The following is a 15762-nucleotide window of genomic DNA, read 5'->3' on the forward strand; positions in this document are numbered from 1 at the left end:
GTCACGTCTTCAAGGCGTCTGAGACGGGGGAGATGAAAGCGGCGTGGAGCGGAGGAAATGGGGGTTGAGGAAGGCGTCACCTGGAGAGCTGCTTGTTATTGACAGGATCCCAACCAGGCAAGACGCCCTGAAAACTCGCCAAACACTGGCACTGCCTCTTTTGACGAAGCAGAGGGGTGGGGTTGGCGAGGCGGCCGAAAGCTGCAGACAGCTGATTCGAAGCACGTCGTCAAGCGTCTCCCGAAAGCGAAGGTTTCTGAGCCTTCGAGCGGGCCAGATGCCGACGACGTGCAAACAAAAGGCGCGCACCGTTTGCGTCTGCGAGGTCTTGTGATGGGCGTTTGTCATCGGCGAGGATTCTCGGGAGAATGTTACGCTTACGACTCCGGCGGAACTGAGTGATTCCCTGTCAGGGAGAGGAGAGGCAGGGCGCAACGAGGCCTGTTTCCTGTGACGTTTCACGGTGTTGAAGGCTCATTTACGAGCAAGGAACCTGAATGATCTGTTTACTGTGCCTGTAGATAGGTCGTTTTTGTTATGACTTGGGCGATAAGCGCTTGCATGATGGGGTGGATGCGGCGATAGCGAATGTTTACGACTGTCTGGTGTCTAGGTGGCCGTGATTCACCTCGACAACAATGAAAGCCAATACCAAAGTGGTGGGGAAGCTAAGATCCCAAATAGGAACTTTTTTTTTTTTTTTTTGATTGGTGTGTTTGAGAATTAAAGCCCGTAGCTACTCCCAAACAAGGGCTAGGGTTCGGTCTTAGGGTTAGGGTTAGGGTTAGAGTTGACCACCGTCAAGTGTTTATCAGGCGAAAGGCATTCGAGGGATGACATGAGGGTGCAGATTTCCATTCCTTCTATAGGTGTCACCTGGCTCACAGGACGCAGACCGTAACGTCATGATGATCTTTGACCAAATCAAACTGCAAATTCTTTTTTTTTTTTTTCTTGTTGCCTCACTCAACTATGAGAGGTATTTTTCGCTCAAAAGCAGCAGAAGACGGCGACGCGTTGAACTGGAGGAAAACCCTGGCCCGCTTTGGTGATCATATGCAAAGAGGAGAAGAGAAAGGTGAGACTGCCTGGACGCGTGCCACGACAAACACCTTTAAGCTGATCCAACGTTCAACCAGACTAAAATTACTGCAGAAAAACACGGCGGCAGCGGGCGGCTGCTTTTCTGATGTCCTCCTGACAGATACTCGTATTTTATCGTGTACTCTCATTCTAATTTGAGTTGGCATCAAACCATTATTTATCCAGGGAGTGTTTTGCTGAGCATGCTTGCTTGCTTGCTGGCTTTTTTTTCTTTTTTTTTTTTGTTGCGGCAGCGCCCTGCTTCACATTCACACATGGGAGCCGTAGTCATCCCTTTTTTATGGATCAAAATAAAAGGCATTGCGCTGTCCTTCTGTTACGATTCGACGGTATCTTACCTTTGGGTGGTTTGAAACTTTAATGTGTAATCACGGCCAAATCCCGCGAGGCTAACTACCGCCCTAAAACCGTAAAGTATTATTGCATGGGTTTCCGTAATGGTGACAAACAACAAGGAGGCAAGAAAAACAGAGAGAGGTTTGTCTTCTTTTCAAAAAGTCACAATATCATTTAATATAAAACACCTTTAAATTCAACATAATGAGGAAATCCGTAACTGGGACTTTCACCAATCCACTACCACTTGAACATCGCGGCTGGGGGGGAGGAGATCCACCTCGACAGCGGCCGACGCCAGTGGTACTTCCAAGTGTACACAGAAAAGGGTTGAAACATGCACTTACTACATTGTACAAAGTCAAAAGCGAAAAACAGGAGGTCTTTTTTTATTTTTTGTCGCCCTTTTTTTTGGCGGAGAGTCTGCATCGCCTCGTGAACGGATCCAGAGGCAAAAAAAAAAAAAAAGGTGGGGGGGGGGAGGGACAGTCTTGATAGTTGGGCATGTACAGAGGTGTCCATTTGTTTCCTGGCACTTAGGGGGCACGGGGGGGTAAAGTGCCCTCTTCTCTTTTAGACCGACAGCTGAAGGGAAAGCGGAAACTTGGTGTAAGGCATGAAATGACTCAATATACTTCAAGATATTCAAGACAAAAGTTTCTTAATTTTTTCTTTTCTTTTCTTTTTTTTTTTTTGACAAAAAGCAACGTTAGTGCGGCTCCTGAGCTGGTCCGCATACAGTGTTTGTAGGCCTCGGCAGTAACAGATCTCCATCCACACATGCTCCACCCACCACGTTGCTGGTATCAATTAGTGGGGAAGCGCAATGTCCATTCAAACTTTTACTCTCCTGCATCTACGACATCCCAAAATGGAGTTTCTGAACGTCAGACTTGCGAGAAATAGACTTGAAGAAAGTCCTCTCTTTCGTCCATTCACACTGACGACGCTTTAATAAAGACGTCTCATGTCCCTCCCTCTCTGTCTGTCTGTCTGTCTTATTCCCTCCCTCCCTCTATCTATCTATATATCTATCTCCAAGACACACAAACACACACACACACACACACTCAAACACACACACACTCACACTACAGATGCCACGGAGGTGACGGAGGTCACCTTATTGTCTTCTGCCCACGGCTGCAGGTTCTGCAGGGCGTAGAGGGAGGAGTTGTGCAGGCAGAGCGGGTCCGGCTGCAGCGGCTGGCTCAACGTCTTCTGGAAAGCTTCCTGCTGGAGCTGCAGCATCAGCCGGTTGGCCTGCTGCCTCTCGGCCTCTCTTTCCTCTGCAGTCTGTCTCCTGGGCGGAAGGAGGGGACAGATTTAAGACGTTGATATGCATAAATTGTATATATGAATGCTCCAGACCGTTGTTTGAGGACGTTGGACACCGCGTATCACAGTGCTCTGAGATCAGGCCCTCAGTCAACGAATTATCGCCTTAATCCAACTTTAACTGGACAACTTAACTAAAATTGGAGTTGTCCTTATCCAACTAATACACCCACATAGTCTCCTGCATGAAAGAGTGTTTCAGAGGTGTGTTTCTGCTTGTGACTCCTGCCTGCCATTTGTATTTTGCTGTCGTTTGCAGGGACAATAAAGCATAGGCTTGTTATAGGCTGTTTCATTGGGAACAACTGCTCGTAATGACTTTTCAGAACATGCTCTGGCTTTGAACGTCCTCCATGATCTAAACATTACGGGGGACTTCAGCTCAGGAGAAATAAAAACCTAAAAGGCTAAATCAGCTCAGCGTTTCGCAGAAGCACAATTACGAGCTTATTAAGGACGGTGACCTTAATTGGACTTTAACTGGACAACGCATGCTAGTACAGCATTAAAAAGGCTCCACTAGTATCCATCTGCTACATGAACGACTCTTGTTTATTATATGATGTAATAGGTCAACCGGAAAGGGGGCCGTATACACATATCACATATCGCCACCCAGTGTGGAGGAGGAGGACATGAATGTGTCAGTTATTCGATTTTCTCATGTATGCATGTAAATGAAAAGTCAACGAAAAGTTGCATGTGAATGTAAAAAGACAAGGACCACAGTGAGAAAGTTGAATTTCATGAACAGCTCCATTAAGCTGTGCATGTAAACGCACTGAGTGACTATGCAATGGTCAGTCATCGGTACCTGTTCATCTATAAAGCCATGCTAGGCAAGCTCCCTTCAAAATCACCTGAATCTTGGGTTGGTACTTGTCATTGTCTGTAGCTATTTTAATGGTATCATTTGTACTGGATTCATGTTACTTTTAATGCATTTGTTGTTTGTTGCGTCCTGTCTGTAACTTTTTTTTCTGCTGCTGTTTTGGCCAGGTCTCCCAGGTCAAACTCAATGGGATTAACTAGATAAAATAAAAAATAAATAAACACAGACATCATGTAGGCACTATAACCCTGCTTCTATAGGACATATGTTTTGTGCCAGTCTCTTTGCAGTTACTAGGAATATGGATTTATTGTTGTCACATATTTACATACAGTCTGTAATTCCTAATTCTAACACTGCTGTATTTGATTTACCACATCTCAACTGTAAACTAAATAAATTGCAACCAGTAGCGTTTGCATCTTTGACTGCTCATAGACTTTATCTTCTTCAACTGTAAGTCAGACAGTCAGTCCCCGTGATGATAGACAGTCTGTTTTAATTTGGCCTTGGGGTGGGTGGATCTTGAAATAAAAAAAAAAAAAGTAAAAATGCAACGTTTCATTTTCAAGGAGCAACAAGTCAACTTTACATATAAATAACTGCTTCCAGACTGAAGCTACGCACCGTTTGTCGTCTACAGTAACGAGAGCGGTGAAGAAAATATCATCAGAGACGGCCAGAAAATAAAAGCAGTTAGACGCGTCTCCAAAAAAAATAAAAACAACCATGCGGTTAGTATCCAAACCGGCTGGAGTTCCTGTAAGTTCTTTCAACACCTGTGCCAGCTACTGCGGCTTCGGGCTAGATGACAGCTGATCAAAATGAGTGACAGGTGTTGGTGAGCGAACGTGACTAAAGGAGGAGGAGGAGGAGGAGGAGGTAGAGTACGCTTCCTGCCTCAAGGTGAAATCTGTTTTAACTTCGTCAGCATATGTTAACAGTAGCCCAGGCCCCGTGTGTTGTGACAGTGTGTGTTGAAAACCATTGTGAGTGTCTTCCTGAAACTGTCTGATGTCTAATAGGGGATTTGCAGGATAGAACTCTGCAGTTTTTAGTCGTCGGCTGAACCTGGAGGCTGCAGGAGACGATACGTGACTCCTTAATAAGCTCGAAATTGTGCTTCTCTTCTTTTTAGCTTTTCATTTCTCCTGAGTTGAAGGTCCCCGAAATGTTTACATCACGGAGGATGTTTTCTTCTCTGCTAATTAAAGCCAGAGCTTGTTCTGAAAAGTCATTACGAGCAGTTGCTCCCAATAAAACAGCCTATAACAAATGCTTAATCGTCCCCGCAATCGACAGCAAAGTACAAATGGCAGGCAGGAGTCACAAGCAGAAACACACCTCTGAAACACTCTTTCATGCACACCAACCTCCATCCATTAGCCACACATTATTGTTAACAGCATTATCATAATCTGATTCCCCCGGCTGTTGATTCGATCATCCTCTTGTTACTAGCGTAGTCGTCACGCAAAGACATCCCTCACGCTCGCCCTATCAGGTGCACACTACAGGGAAGCGAGCATAAATCTCGGGCAAAAGTAGGAAATCGGAAAAACGAGTTAAGCCAATTCCCCCGTTGTTACGCCGTGACGTGCCGTTCGGCCCTGGATGCGATTTGGCTGGTGTTTGTTTTGTGTTTTTTTTCACGCAGAGTCGTCTCCGTCGCACCTGCGCGCGGAGACGTTCGCCCGCTGCAGGATGTGACTCAAAAGAAAAGCACCTTTTTGTTTTTTTTGCTCTTCAAACTTCCACAAAAATGCCCACCCTAACAGTTTTCTATTAAATACATTCAGAAAAAAAATCTTTAGGGTCATTTAACCTCTTAAGGTAATGACTTAAGGTAATTTAGCTGCTTTTGAAACATGCCTCTGGCCCCTTTAGCTAATAGCAGGGCATCGTAATTTGATTTTCTACTCATTTACTTCCGAATGGCTGTAAACAACAGTTAGAATGAAGTGAAGGTGTGTGCGTCTGCGTGTGTGTGTGTTTTCTGTCCATGGACTTGGCAGTCAATTCCTCCTGTGAGTGTTCCAGTATTGCTTTGGACAGCAGGTTTCTAAAAGGCCTTTCAGGAGGCTCAGGAGTAATTGTGCTTGGTCAAGTGAACTGGCCTCGACTGGCAGCTAAGCTAAGCAAAATAGGTGTAGTGTTGTACAAGTCCTCGAACGCTTCAGCCGTGGGCCGTTTTACTTGCGTTTAAAGATGCCGGTAAGCGTTTTTTCGGAAGGAGTGTAAAACATAAAAAGGCATTCAGGGCCGTCAATTTATGGCACGAGGAGCGGAGGTTTCGGAGCGGACGTCCTGCGATCGCAAACACGCCAGAAAGTGACACTCAGCCGCTCCACGTCAGTCACACCCATAAATCGAGGGAGCGCCCTGCTGTGGCCTTACCGCCATTTTGTTCGTCTGTTCTGGAACCAGGTCTTGACTTGCGCGTCCGTCATCTTCAGGGCCTTGGCTAAGGTGGCTCGCTCGGCCGACGCCAGGTACTTCTGCCGGTGGAAGCGCTTCTCCAGCTCGCAGATCTGCACCCGGCTGAAGGAGGTGCGGGGCTTTTTCCTCTTGGGCGGCGTCCGGTTCTGGTACGGGTGGCCGATCCGACGGGTCACGGAGAACGGCGAGAGGGCGGCTGAAGAAGAAGAAGAAGAAAAAGAAAAAAGAGGGTTCATTTAGCTTTTTTTTTCCGTTAGCACACGTTGTTATTTCCATTTCTGAACCGAGATGCTAGACATTTATTTCCCGTAAGGTTTCGTTTTGTCTCTTCACTGTGGTGAAGGAGAGCGTGTTTAGGGAAGTCTAGGAGGCGGCCCAGAAGCTGCCAGTTGAAGAAGACAAATGTAATTACAAATACACATCCCCTGCTGCGTTTTGTAAGCCAAACACCGGCTTCCAGCAGCTGATAAATTAGCCTCCTACCATTTTATAAAAGAAAATTATACACACACTGCGTCAGATCGAGATTCAAAGCTCTACCTTAGCATTTCCCCAAACACAACCTTTCAATGTTTAATGTGAACACCGGAGGGATGCTTTTAAATAATACTGTGAGACAAGTGCGTGCAGTCTGAGGGGAGGTTGGTGAGGGGGGAGGGGGGAGGAGGAGGGGGGTGACTCACCTGGGCAAGCCCCCTTGGGAAAAGGATAGTCTGCTAGAAGGCCATTGCCGTCTCGCAGGTGAGCGAGCTCGGGGTAATAGCATTTGGCTAATGTCTCCACAGTGCTCCAGACAGGGACCCTGCCGATGTCTCCCTTGGGGAGAGGACAGAGGGAACCGGCGGCCCCCGGCCCCCCTGCGCCCTCTCCGGCTCGGATCTCCTCTGCCTGCTCCCCTAAAGGAAAGGGAGACACAGTAAGGTCCCACATCTGGAGCACAGCAGCAGCAGCAGCAGCAGCAGAAGAAGAAGAAGAAGAAGAAGAAGAAGCAGCAGCAGCAGCAGCTGCCGCCGGGCGGACGGGCACCGGCGCACAGCAGCTAATCACATGAAGGAGGCCTAAACGATGAACAGAGTCTACTGTAACGTGGTTTGCTGCACGACTCTTAAGTTAGCGTTTGCAGTTGTCGGGCTACGAAATGAAATATCTGGCGTTCAGAAAGTATAAGTGACAACTAGCAGGGTTACACAGATACATCAAGCAACATACAGGTTGGTAAACCAGAAACAGGCAATCAGGCCCGTCCACGGACAATGTGATGAAGCTCGGTAAATACTACACACAGACTAACGTAATACAATTAGGGCCTAACAAAACGCAATTTAGAGAGTCAATCACAACAATCAGATTTAAACATATTCAATAGTTGCACATAATGTCTCAAACACAAACATGAAGCATTTGTCATTCAACCTTTCTAAGCCAATATGAACCTACTGCAAAACTACACAGCTTCTTGAATTAGTTTTTTTTTTTTGCAAAATATTCTTCCAATAAACACACACTGCTTTTGGTTTGGATAAATCTTTACAATAAAGTGGACATATGTTGCACGGAGGTATTATTTATTATTATTTTTATTTTATTTTGTAGGTGCTTTGTCATTGTGCCTCTTCTAAAATATAAAATGCACACTCTCTGCGTATTTATTTATTTTTTCTTTCCATCTGGCTCACTTTCACATGCCAGGTATTAATAACAACTTATCTCCTGCATCATAAAATATCTATGAATCCTGTCTATTTTGTCAGCCATGGGTAAACAGAAGATCGATAAATGTAATGAGATCGTTGGCCATGGATCCACTCCACAGCCACACTCTCGTTCTGAGGCTGAATGGAGATCAGCAGCAGAAAGGAAAGGCTGCCTCCTTCTTCCTTCCTTTCTTTCTTTCTCTCCCTCCTTCCCTCCCTCCGTCTCTCTGTGCGTATTTGTGTCACTCCTCCCCAGCAAGCTGTTCTTCCTGCTGTCTTACAGGGTGTTTATTTGTTTTTGTTTTGTCAGAAAAGCTCACCAGGAGCCAAAATGAATATGAAAACATCTGCATAGGTGTCCCCTCAGGGCTGCTGCTGCTCTCGAGTTTTTTTTTTCTTTCTTTTTTTTTTTTCTAGCGACCTGAAAATTCATTTGCTGCACAGACGATGACAATTTGGATGGAAAATGGAACATGAAGCTATTACGCGCTCGGCACTCATTTCCAGGGAGCTGCCGTGTCGTCCCCTGATGGTGCTGAACATGAGTGGCAAATGAGAGGCGTGCGCGTGCAAATGATTTGTAAAGTAAAGACGCATGTCGCTGTTGTACAGTAGGTCACATAAAGTTAACGCGGCCTAAATTAGCGGGCCAGATTTAGTGTCTGATATGAGAACGCGCTGCTTTTATTGGCTTTTGTGCCGGGTTTATAGTGACCGTGACGTCTCCTTTTTCCCCCTCATTATTATTTTTAATCATCTGTGGTAATATTCTTATAACATTATTATCTGGTTTCACATTATGTGTTGCTCTGACGCTCAATAATAATAAAAACGGTAATTGTACCCCTCTAATATTCCTTTTGGGACTCGGACGGGCATCTGTGGTATTTAATCATGAGTTTATAATGACAAAATCCCCGTGATATTTCTATAATATTCCTATAGGTGCTCACAGTGGACTGCTGCGCCTCCACGGCCCTTAATACTGAGTTATAGTGAGCTTATTGCGCTTTACGGGGCGCTTTTTAAATCTCCCATGATTCACTAATTCTTACGGTGACTTTTATGATGCCTCTAATATATATACATTAAAACGTGTGCTGTAAGTGGTCGTTGGCCAAATCTTTGTGGAGCCTTATGGGGCACAGTGAGAGACAGAGAGAGAAAGAGTGAGTACGCTGGCCTGTTGTTGCTACAAGCTGCAGGTCTGGCTGAATAATACCACATTAGATGGCTATTTCAGGCCATCTGTGGGCTAACTAATGGGCCAGGCGCATACAAGCACGTTCAGACGCAACCCAACATGCAGAAGAACCCTTTGGACCTGCAAACTGCTGCAATGGCTTCTCCCGATGGCGTGCAAAGTGCTGATGAATAGCTGATACGGGGATGACACGGATACCGCATCAGTCACACGAGACCTTCAGATTTATCCGCTGCTTTCATTTCTCAGACTGTGAATTGCTGTATTTATTTCAGAACCACCGTGTGGTCGTGCAATCTGCTTTTAAAACGGATAAAATCAGCCATAATAAATATTACAGCAACTCTATTCCCACAAATCCTAACATTGTTGTGTCTGCTCTTGTGTCCTTGGATCAAGCTACTATTTATATGATAATGTTAAAATTGGTTATAAAGTGAAATAACACACGTCTTAATAATTAAACAATAATTAGAGTCACGGGATTAAAAACTAAATATGGAAAGTTGGGGGCCAAAAATGCTCAGATTTCTTGAAATGTGTCTAAAAATAGATAGAAACATAAATGTTAAAAGCAGCAACTTGCAGCAAATTAAGGAGATAGATATGCAGCGAGATAACAGATATTGATTGAGATTGAGAGAAAAAAAAAGAAATCTCACATTAGTCTCACAAACGCTCCCTATAGATTATGAAATCAATTATTGAATAGAAACGTAGTTAATTCCCTCTAATTATTAATCGTTTTCCTGCACAACTTGTGCAGAGGCCGTGAATAACTTGATCGTTAATCATGTTAAATAAAATGTAACCCTTCCAGTTAAAAGACAGAATTGAAGGGGAAATATATATGTGTGTGTAACATTCAAAATAAATACGTAAAAGAGCAATGTGACTTTTTCCTGCTTCCTTTTCTTAAATGCAAAGCAAGAAAAAATGGTTGCGAATACTAAATCTGCTGCCTGGGTAACACAATTTAGCATAAGCATATCAAAAAATAAAATGCTACCGTGGAGAATATGTTTCCCATAATAAAACCACTTATACTTAATAACACTTCTCGGTGACAGCGCCTCCCTTCCCCACTGCGGATATTACCTCTGCAGCAATCTAATAAATATATCCGTGAAGGATTCTAAAGGGGATATTGAAATATAACATGAACATATATTGCTATTTATTACACTATACGGAACAAAAGGAAGGAAAAAACGAGGCAGGGACGCTGTCTTCTGTCACACTAAGAGTGGAAAACACAGGGGCATGAGCGGGTTCAGGGCTCTAATAAAAGCCTGTTCCTCTGCTCTGCCGTCATTAAAACACAGACAGAGATTTACTGGAGAGGAAAAAGAATGGTTTAATTATGTTTTTTATCGGTGTTAGGTGGCATTTAGGGTTGCGCACGCTGTATTATGACTTTGTTCATTGTCAAAATGCGCATTATCCTCTGTTACTATTACTTTTATTACCATTTTAACGATCCTTATTTGTCTTTGTAGCTTATTTTTATTTATTCTGTTTATCTCGTAATTTACAAAAAATCAAACGATCCACATTTTACTTTACGCATTATGTAAAACACGTTTTTGGGCATTTGTCTGCATTATACCTTTAAAACAATTATTATAGAGTAGGCTTATTTTTTTAATAGTTTAAAAATACTTTTTTATATTTATTTATTTTATTTTTCATCTTTTGGAGTGACTGTGTTGAAATCGTTTGAGAGAATGGAGCAAATACAAAAATAGACTGAAAAATAAAAGTAAATCCTAAAATGATGAGCTCAATACATTAAGAATTATAATAAAAAAGAAGAAGAAAGAAGAATGCCTAAAAATGTGATACAAATTGTGCTAAAAAAATATAAATGATAGAATATATTTTACGCACTTATGCACAGGTTAAACACTGACAGGATCTGATGATCAAAACGGATCCAACAGTAAATAAACGCGTCTTAGTTGGATTAAATTATCTCCTTTCACACCTAAAATCTATTGCACCAGTTTGAGTCCCCTTATTGAGATGAATTGATGCCATATACGACACATTCCAGTGTGGAAAAACTAGAAGTCAACTGTGCGTTTTAACAGGTTTCGTTTACGTCCCTGTTAGAAAAAAAAAAAAAAACTCCCTGGGCTGCCAGAGCTGGAAGCCTTTGTCAACACGTTCAGCTGCTTAAAGCTGGACGTTTTCTCTCCTCCGGTTTCAACTTGGAAGGCGAAAAGAAAAACAAGAAATGGGAAATGGGGAGAAACATTTAATGCGGTGCTGTGCCCATCAGGATAGATGATAGTGCGTTTGATTTACGGCCTTTTATAGGACACACAGCAGGCTAAATCTGGAGTGTGTGTGTGTGTGTGTGTGTGTGTGTGTGTGTGTGTGTGTGTGTGTGTGTGTGTGTGTGTGTGTGTGTGTGGTGCTGCTGCTGCTACTTGCTGCTGTTGATCTTTGGCTGATCAATACAGGGGGAAAGATATAAGCTGCGAAATAATTACAGCGACACAAAGCTGAGAGAAATTAAACGAGAGGCCCTCGGTGACTATGAGTAAAATTGATAAGCCTATTTACACTGTATCTTTTTGCAGATGACATATCGTCCCCCAGTATTTAATAATTAATCAGGTAGAAAGAACTGAATGGTGAATATTTAATGCGTGAGGAGGTGGTGGTGGAGGAGGAGGAGGTGGATGAGGAGTGGGGGGGTGGTGAGCGCATCCACGATGCTCTTCATTTTCATCTTTATAACTATGAGGTCATGAGAAACACAACAGCGGAACCACCTCTTCAAAATAAAATAAAATAAAATGCAGCAGGATTTAGCCAATAAATACGTTTCTTCTGGCCCTTCTCTTGGACGTGTCTATTGAAATTATGTCTCTGTTTATATTTATGTGAACTACAGTGAAAAGAAAAAAAAATGTATGGAAACCTGTAACGTTTTATTGTGAATGATAATTGTGCTACAGCTTAAGAAGAATAAAATAAATGATTCTTTTAAGCATTTGATTTAATTTGTGTGACTTAAATTAGAATAACACACAGCAACAATATCAAGTAAATAATAATAATTATAATAATAATATTTTTTCTCTTAAAAGGCAAAAATAGTTGCAATATTCTTCTATTACAGGAACAAAAAAAATCAGATTAAAAACTACAGATCAAATTAAACTTTTTACTTTATGCCTATTGCGTAAATTAAATACCGTAAATTACGTAAATGCTGCGTCAGTAGAATGGCCAAAATTATCATTTATTGTTTTTTGCATTTTCTATTTCTAACAATAAAAAATAAATAAATAAAAGTGTGTTGTCATTGTGAGTTTTAGTGAAAAAACTGGCTCAACCAAAAGCTGAGTCTCGGCTCCAAATAAAGTGAACAAAAGGTGTGTGAGGGTCTTAACTGTACATGTGAATTATGTAGAATAATTCCATGAATATATACTACTACTACTACTGATGAAGATAATAATAATAATGATAATAATAGTGTTGTTATACGGATTTAACCTGTCATGTGTTATTACTACCGTGACTCATCTTGCTTCTTTCTCAATTGGCTCGCTGGAGAAAGGGGGGAGAGGGGGGTGAGGGTGGGGGGGCGACGAAATCATTCATCCTCATGAAAAAACTGGGAACGTCGTTATCCGTCATCCGCTGTAAATGGAGAGTGATGGTCCAATACTGATTCATCAGCATGTCCGCGTCAATTTCTCCACTCGTTTATCAGGCTGCCCTTCCAGCATAATAAAACCGACCCTGCGTGCGCGCATATTCGCTATAGATTACAACCTAAAGATGAAATCATCAGCTCCACTTTCGCTGAGGCCCAAACCAGCCTCTGTCTGCCCTCAACAAGCCCGGCTCTGAACACAAATGTCGAGAAGGGCACAATTTACACTCGAGTGGTCAAGAGGGAAACTATCCAGTGTGTGATAATGTATTGGAAGTAACTAAATAAATAGAGTGCTTATCTGTGATCTGCCCTGCGTCTGTGTTAATGTGAAAAAATCAATCTATACGTGTTGATATATTTCTTTTTTTTTTACCTGTTAATCTGTCCTTGGCAAACCTCCTACTGCTCTCCATCCACGGGAAGGTGAAGTTTGCTGGATTCCCCATTCCCATCCCGGGCACCGAGGGGATGCCCGGTCCGATGCCCGGCGGATGCGTCGAAGAGGGTGGGTGAGGTGCAGCAGCGGCGGGGGGCGGCGGCGGAGGTGGCATGGGTCTGTGCGCCGGCACCCGGATCACCCCACCTGCGCCTCCGGAGTTCACGTTAACGTTCATGTTCATGTTCATACTGACGTTCATGTTCATGTTGACATTATAGGAGCCGGCCAAACCCGCCGCCGCCGCCATGGAGCAGGCCGGGTTGTAGACGCTGTTGTACCCGTTGCTGTAGACGTTGGGAGCCAGCGCGTAATCCGGGTCGCCGGTCCGGTTGGGCAACATGCAGCCGCTGGACTGATCCGAGCTGTTGAGGATCTGGTCGATCCCGAAGCTGATGGGTTCATGCTGCTGCTGGTGCGTCTGGTTCACCTCCTCGATCCCAGTGTGCTCCATAGTTTGGTTTGTGTTTTTTTGCCGATGATGTGCTCAGTGCGTCTGATCAGCGCTCGGACGTATTTTTGACATAAAGTAGTTCAACGCCTTGGGAAATGAAATATTTGCGTGTAAGCTGCAATGCCGAGCTGTTTATTTCTGCTTTCAAGCATCGACACAGGCCCGCGCTACTCCCAGGAAACCAATAACGTGTCCAACGTTATCCAAAATCTTGCCATTATTTTTGTCCAGCAGTGGGATCGGGTGTTCCCTAAATTAAATGCCTGTCCGTCGGGCTAAGAAAAAGCGTATCCATCTTGAATAGCGAGTTCTATCCAAGTGAATAAGACAGAAGGAAACCTATAACGACAAGAGAAAAAAAAACAACACGGTTCCAAACTATTATCCAGAGAAGCCTACTTACAGACAGCAATCCGCGATTTTGGGGGAGGCAGCTCTCTGGAGAGACTTGATGCGCTTTGTTCGCCTACTCTGGCAGAGACGATCCACGCACACGGCGCATGGTAGGATAACCAAGCCCGTCGCATCAAAACGATGCGGGAGACGAAGCAAAACAAACCCCGAAGAAGCACGAAACCGAAGCGCTGACCTCGCAGGAGTGGATATTAATTGGAGGCGAGAGCGAACGGTGGCTCTGTTGTGCTGAATGGTGAAGTGCGTTTCAGCAGGTGAGACAGCCCTCTGCGTAAACGCTGCCATTCGGTCCTCCAGCCAACCCTCCCTCACTCACTCTCTCCCTCCCTTCCGCCCTCCCTCCACGGTAGGACAGTTGTTTTGCCTGGATGTCTTAAAGAAGCCGCAGCTTTCTTTATATTTTGTAGCCTTTTCTTTCTTTCATTCTTTCTTTTTTAGCGTAGTTGGAGATTTTGTGACTTTTTGTGGAGCTGAGGGCCTTCAATAACTTTCATGATCATATTTGTCAACTATTTAAAATTTGAAGAATAAAGTGTCTAATAAAAAGATTTAGATTATTTTCTCTATTTATTAATTTAGAACACAGACTTCTGAAAAGTGAATTGCTATAAATGTTTAATGAACTTCTATATTTTTGTGTTATGGGCCTAAAGAAAACTTCTAAATGTTATTGTTCCCTCCCCCTTTGGGAACTCGAAGCCAAATGAGAAGGCATCAGTGCTGACTTGGTATAGGACTTGTCAGCAGGTGAGTACAACAGAGGCGCCTGTCTGTGTAAATAAACAAACCGCATATAGGCCCAAACGCAAATTATCCTCGTCCACAGCTTCGCCAACATCCACCATCTTCGACACGGAGCAATGAAAACCGGGCGAAGATAAGACGAAACCTGGGTGGCACAGGGCTACGTTTAAAGGCGGGTTAAAACAAATTGTCCTACAACAAAATACTGGGCCAGGTTTATGCGTGAGAGCAGCAATAATCTGTTGCAACGTTGCGCACAATGACGCCATTAATCAAATGAGATAGATAGATAGATAGATAGATAGATAGATAGATAGATAGATAGATAGATAGATAGATAGATAGATAGATAGATAGATAGATAGATAGATAGATAGATAATTAAACAAATAAATAGAATCCAGAGACACATCACTAAGCCAAATGTGAAAAGCCACGTCCCTGATTTGCACAAATTATTTAACCTTTCTCCGCCCGGAGCGACGACGTGGATCGCTCGAGCCTCAATTCAATAAAAATGAAAAATGACTTATAATAAAAGCGCGACACGGGGAAAAACGAATTTAATATATCACCGTTTTATTACGCACTTATTTCACTTTCCGCGCGAATAAAGATATCTCTCAACTACACAAGGTGGCTAGAGGGAAGCATAAAAATCAATTGTGTGAATTCGAGGCCATATCAATAACGGCGCGAGGACGAGGACGGTGCAAATGTGTAGGCTACCTGCTATTAGGCCTGTTTATATTTGCGCGTTACAATAAAATGAATAGGGACGAGAGGACGCGCGGAGGCTCAGATCAGCTTACTGACAAGGTAATTGGTCGTTTATGCAAAACCGGGGAGATATATGGGGCAGGAAGGAGGAAAATAATGTTGGTGCACCACACATCTCTGTCCCTGCCGGTGATGTCAGCAAGTGTGATTGTGCTTCACCCCCAGTGCCAAACAAAAACAGGGGTTCCCAACACAAGTCCACAAAATATAAGGCATAGAGCTCTTATTTATTAGCCAGAATGTAAAAGATCAGGTTTGCTCAAAACGAAAAAAACGAGCCGAAACGATGCTGGTGTTGTTTTTTCCCC

The 15762-nt window shown here is 43.5% G+C and overlaps 1 protein-coding gene across 3 annotated transcripts; it reads right to left on the reverse strand.

Annotated features, from left to right (window-relative positions):
• Positions 1-1588: 1588 nt before the first annotated feature.
• tlx2 (T cell leukemia homeobox 2) lies at positions 1589-14222 on the reverse strand. 3 transcript variants are annotated; one of them, XM_047584410.1, is made up of 5 exons: positions 13000-14219; positions 6733-6945; positions 6008-6245; positions 2563-2743; positions 1589-2025 (listed from the first exon to the last, which is right to left on the reverse strand). In XM_047584410.1, exons 1-5 carry the CDS (start codon positions 13514-13516, stop codon positions 2014-2016), a joined length of 1161 nt encoding a protein of 386 aa, XP_047440366.1. In that variant the 5' UTR covers positions 13517-14219; the 3' UTR covers positions 1589-2013. The 3 variants fall into 3 exon arrangements, with proteins under 3 accessions (XP_047440366.1, XP_047440365.1, XP_047440367.1); XM_047584409.1 differs by having other exon boundaries at positions 1589-2743; positions 13000-14220; XM_047584411.1 differs by lacking the exon at positions 6733-6945 and having other exon boundaries at positions 1589-2743; positions 13000-14222.
• Positions 14223-15762: the final 1540 nt, after the last annotated feature.

The sequence above is a fragment of the Mugil cephalus genome, chromosome 5 (genome assembly GCF_022458985.1).
Source record: "Mugil cephalus isolate CIBA_MC_2020 chromosome 5, CIBA_Mcephalus_1.1, whole genome shotgun sequence".
Taxonomy (NCBI): Eukaryota; Metazoa; Chordata; class Actinopteri; order Mugiliformes; family Mugilidae; genus Mugil; species Mugil cephalus.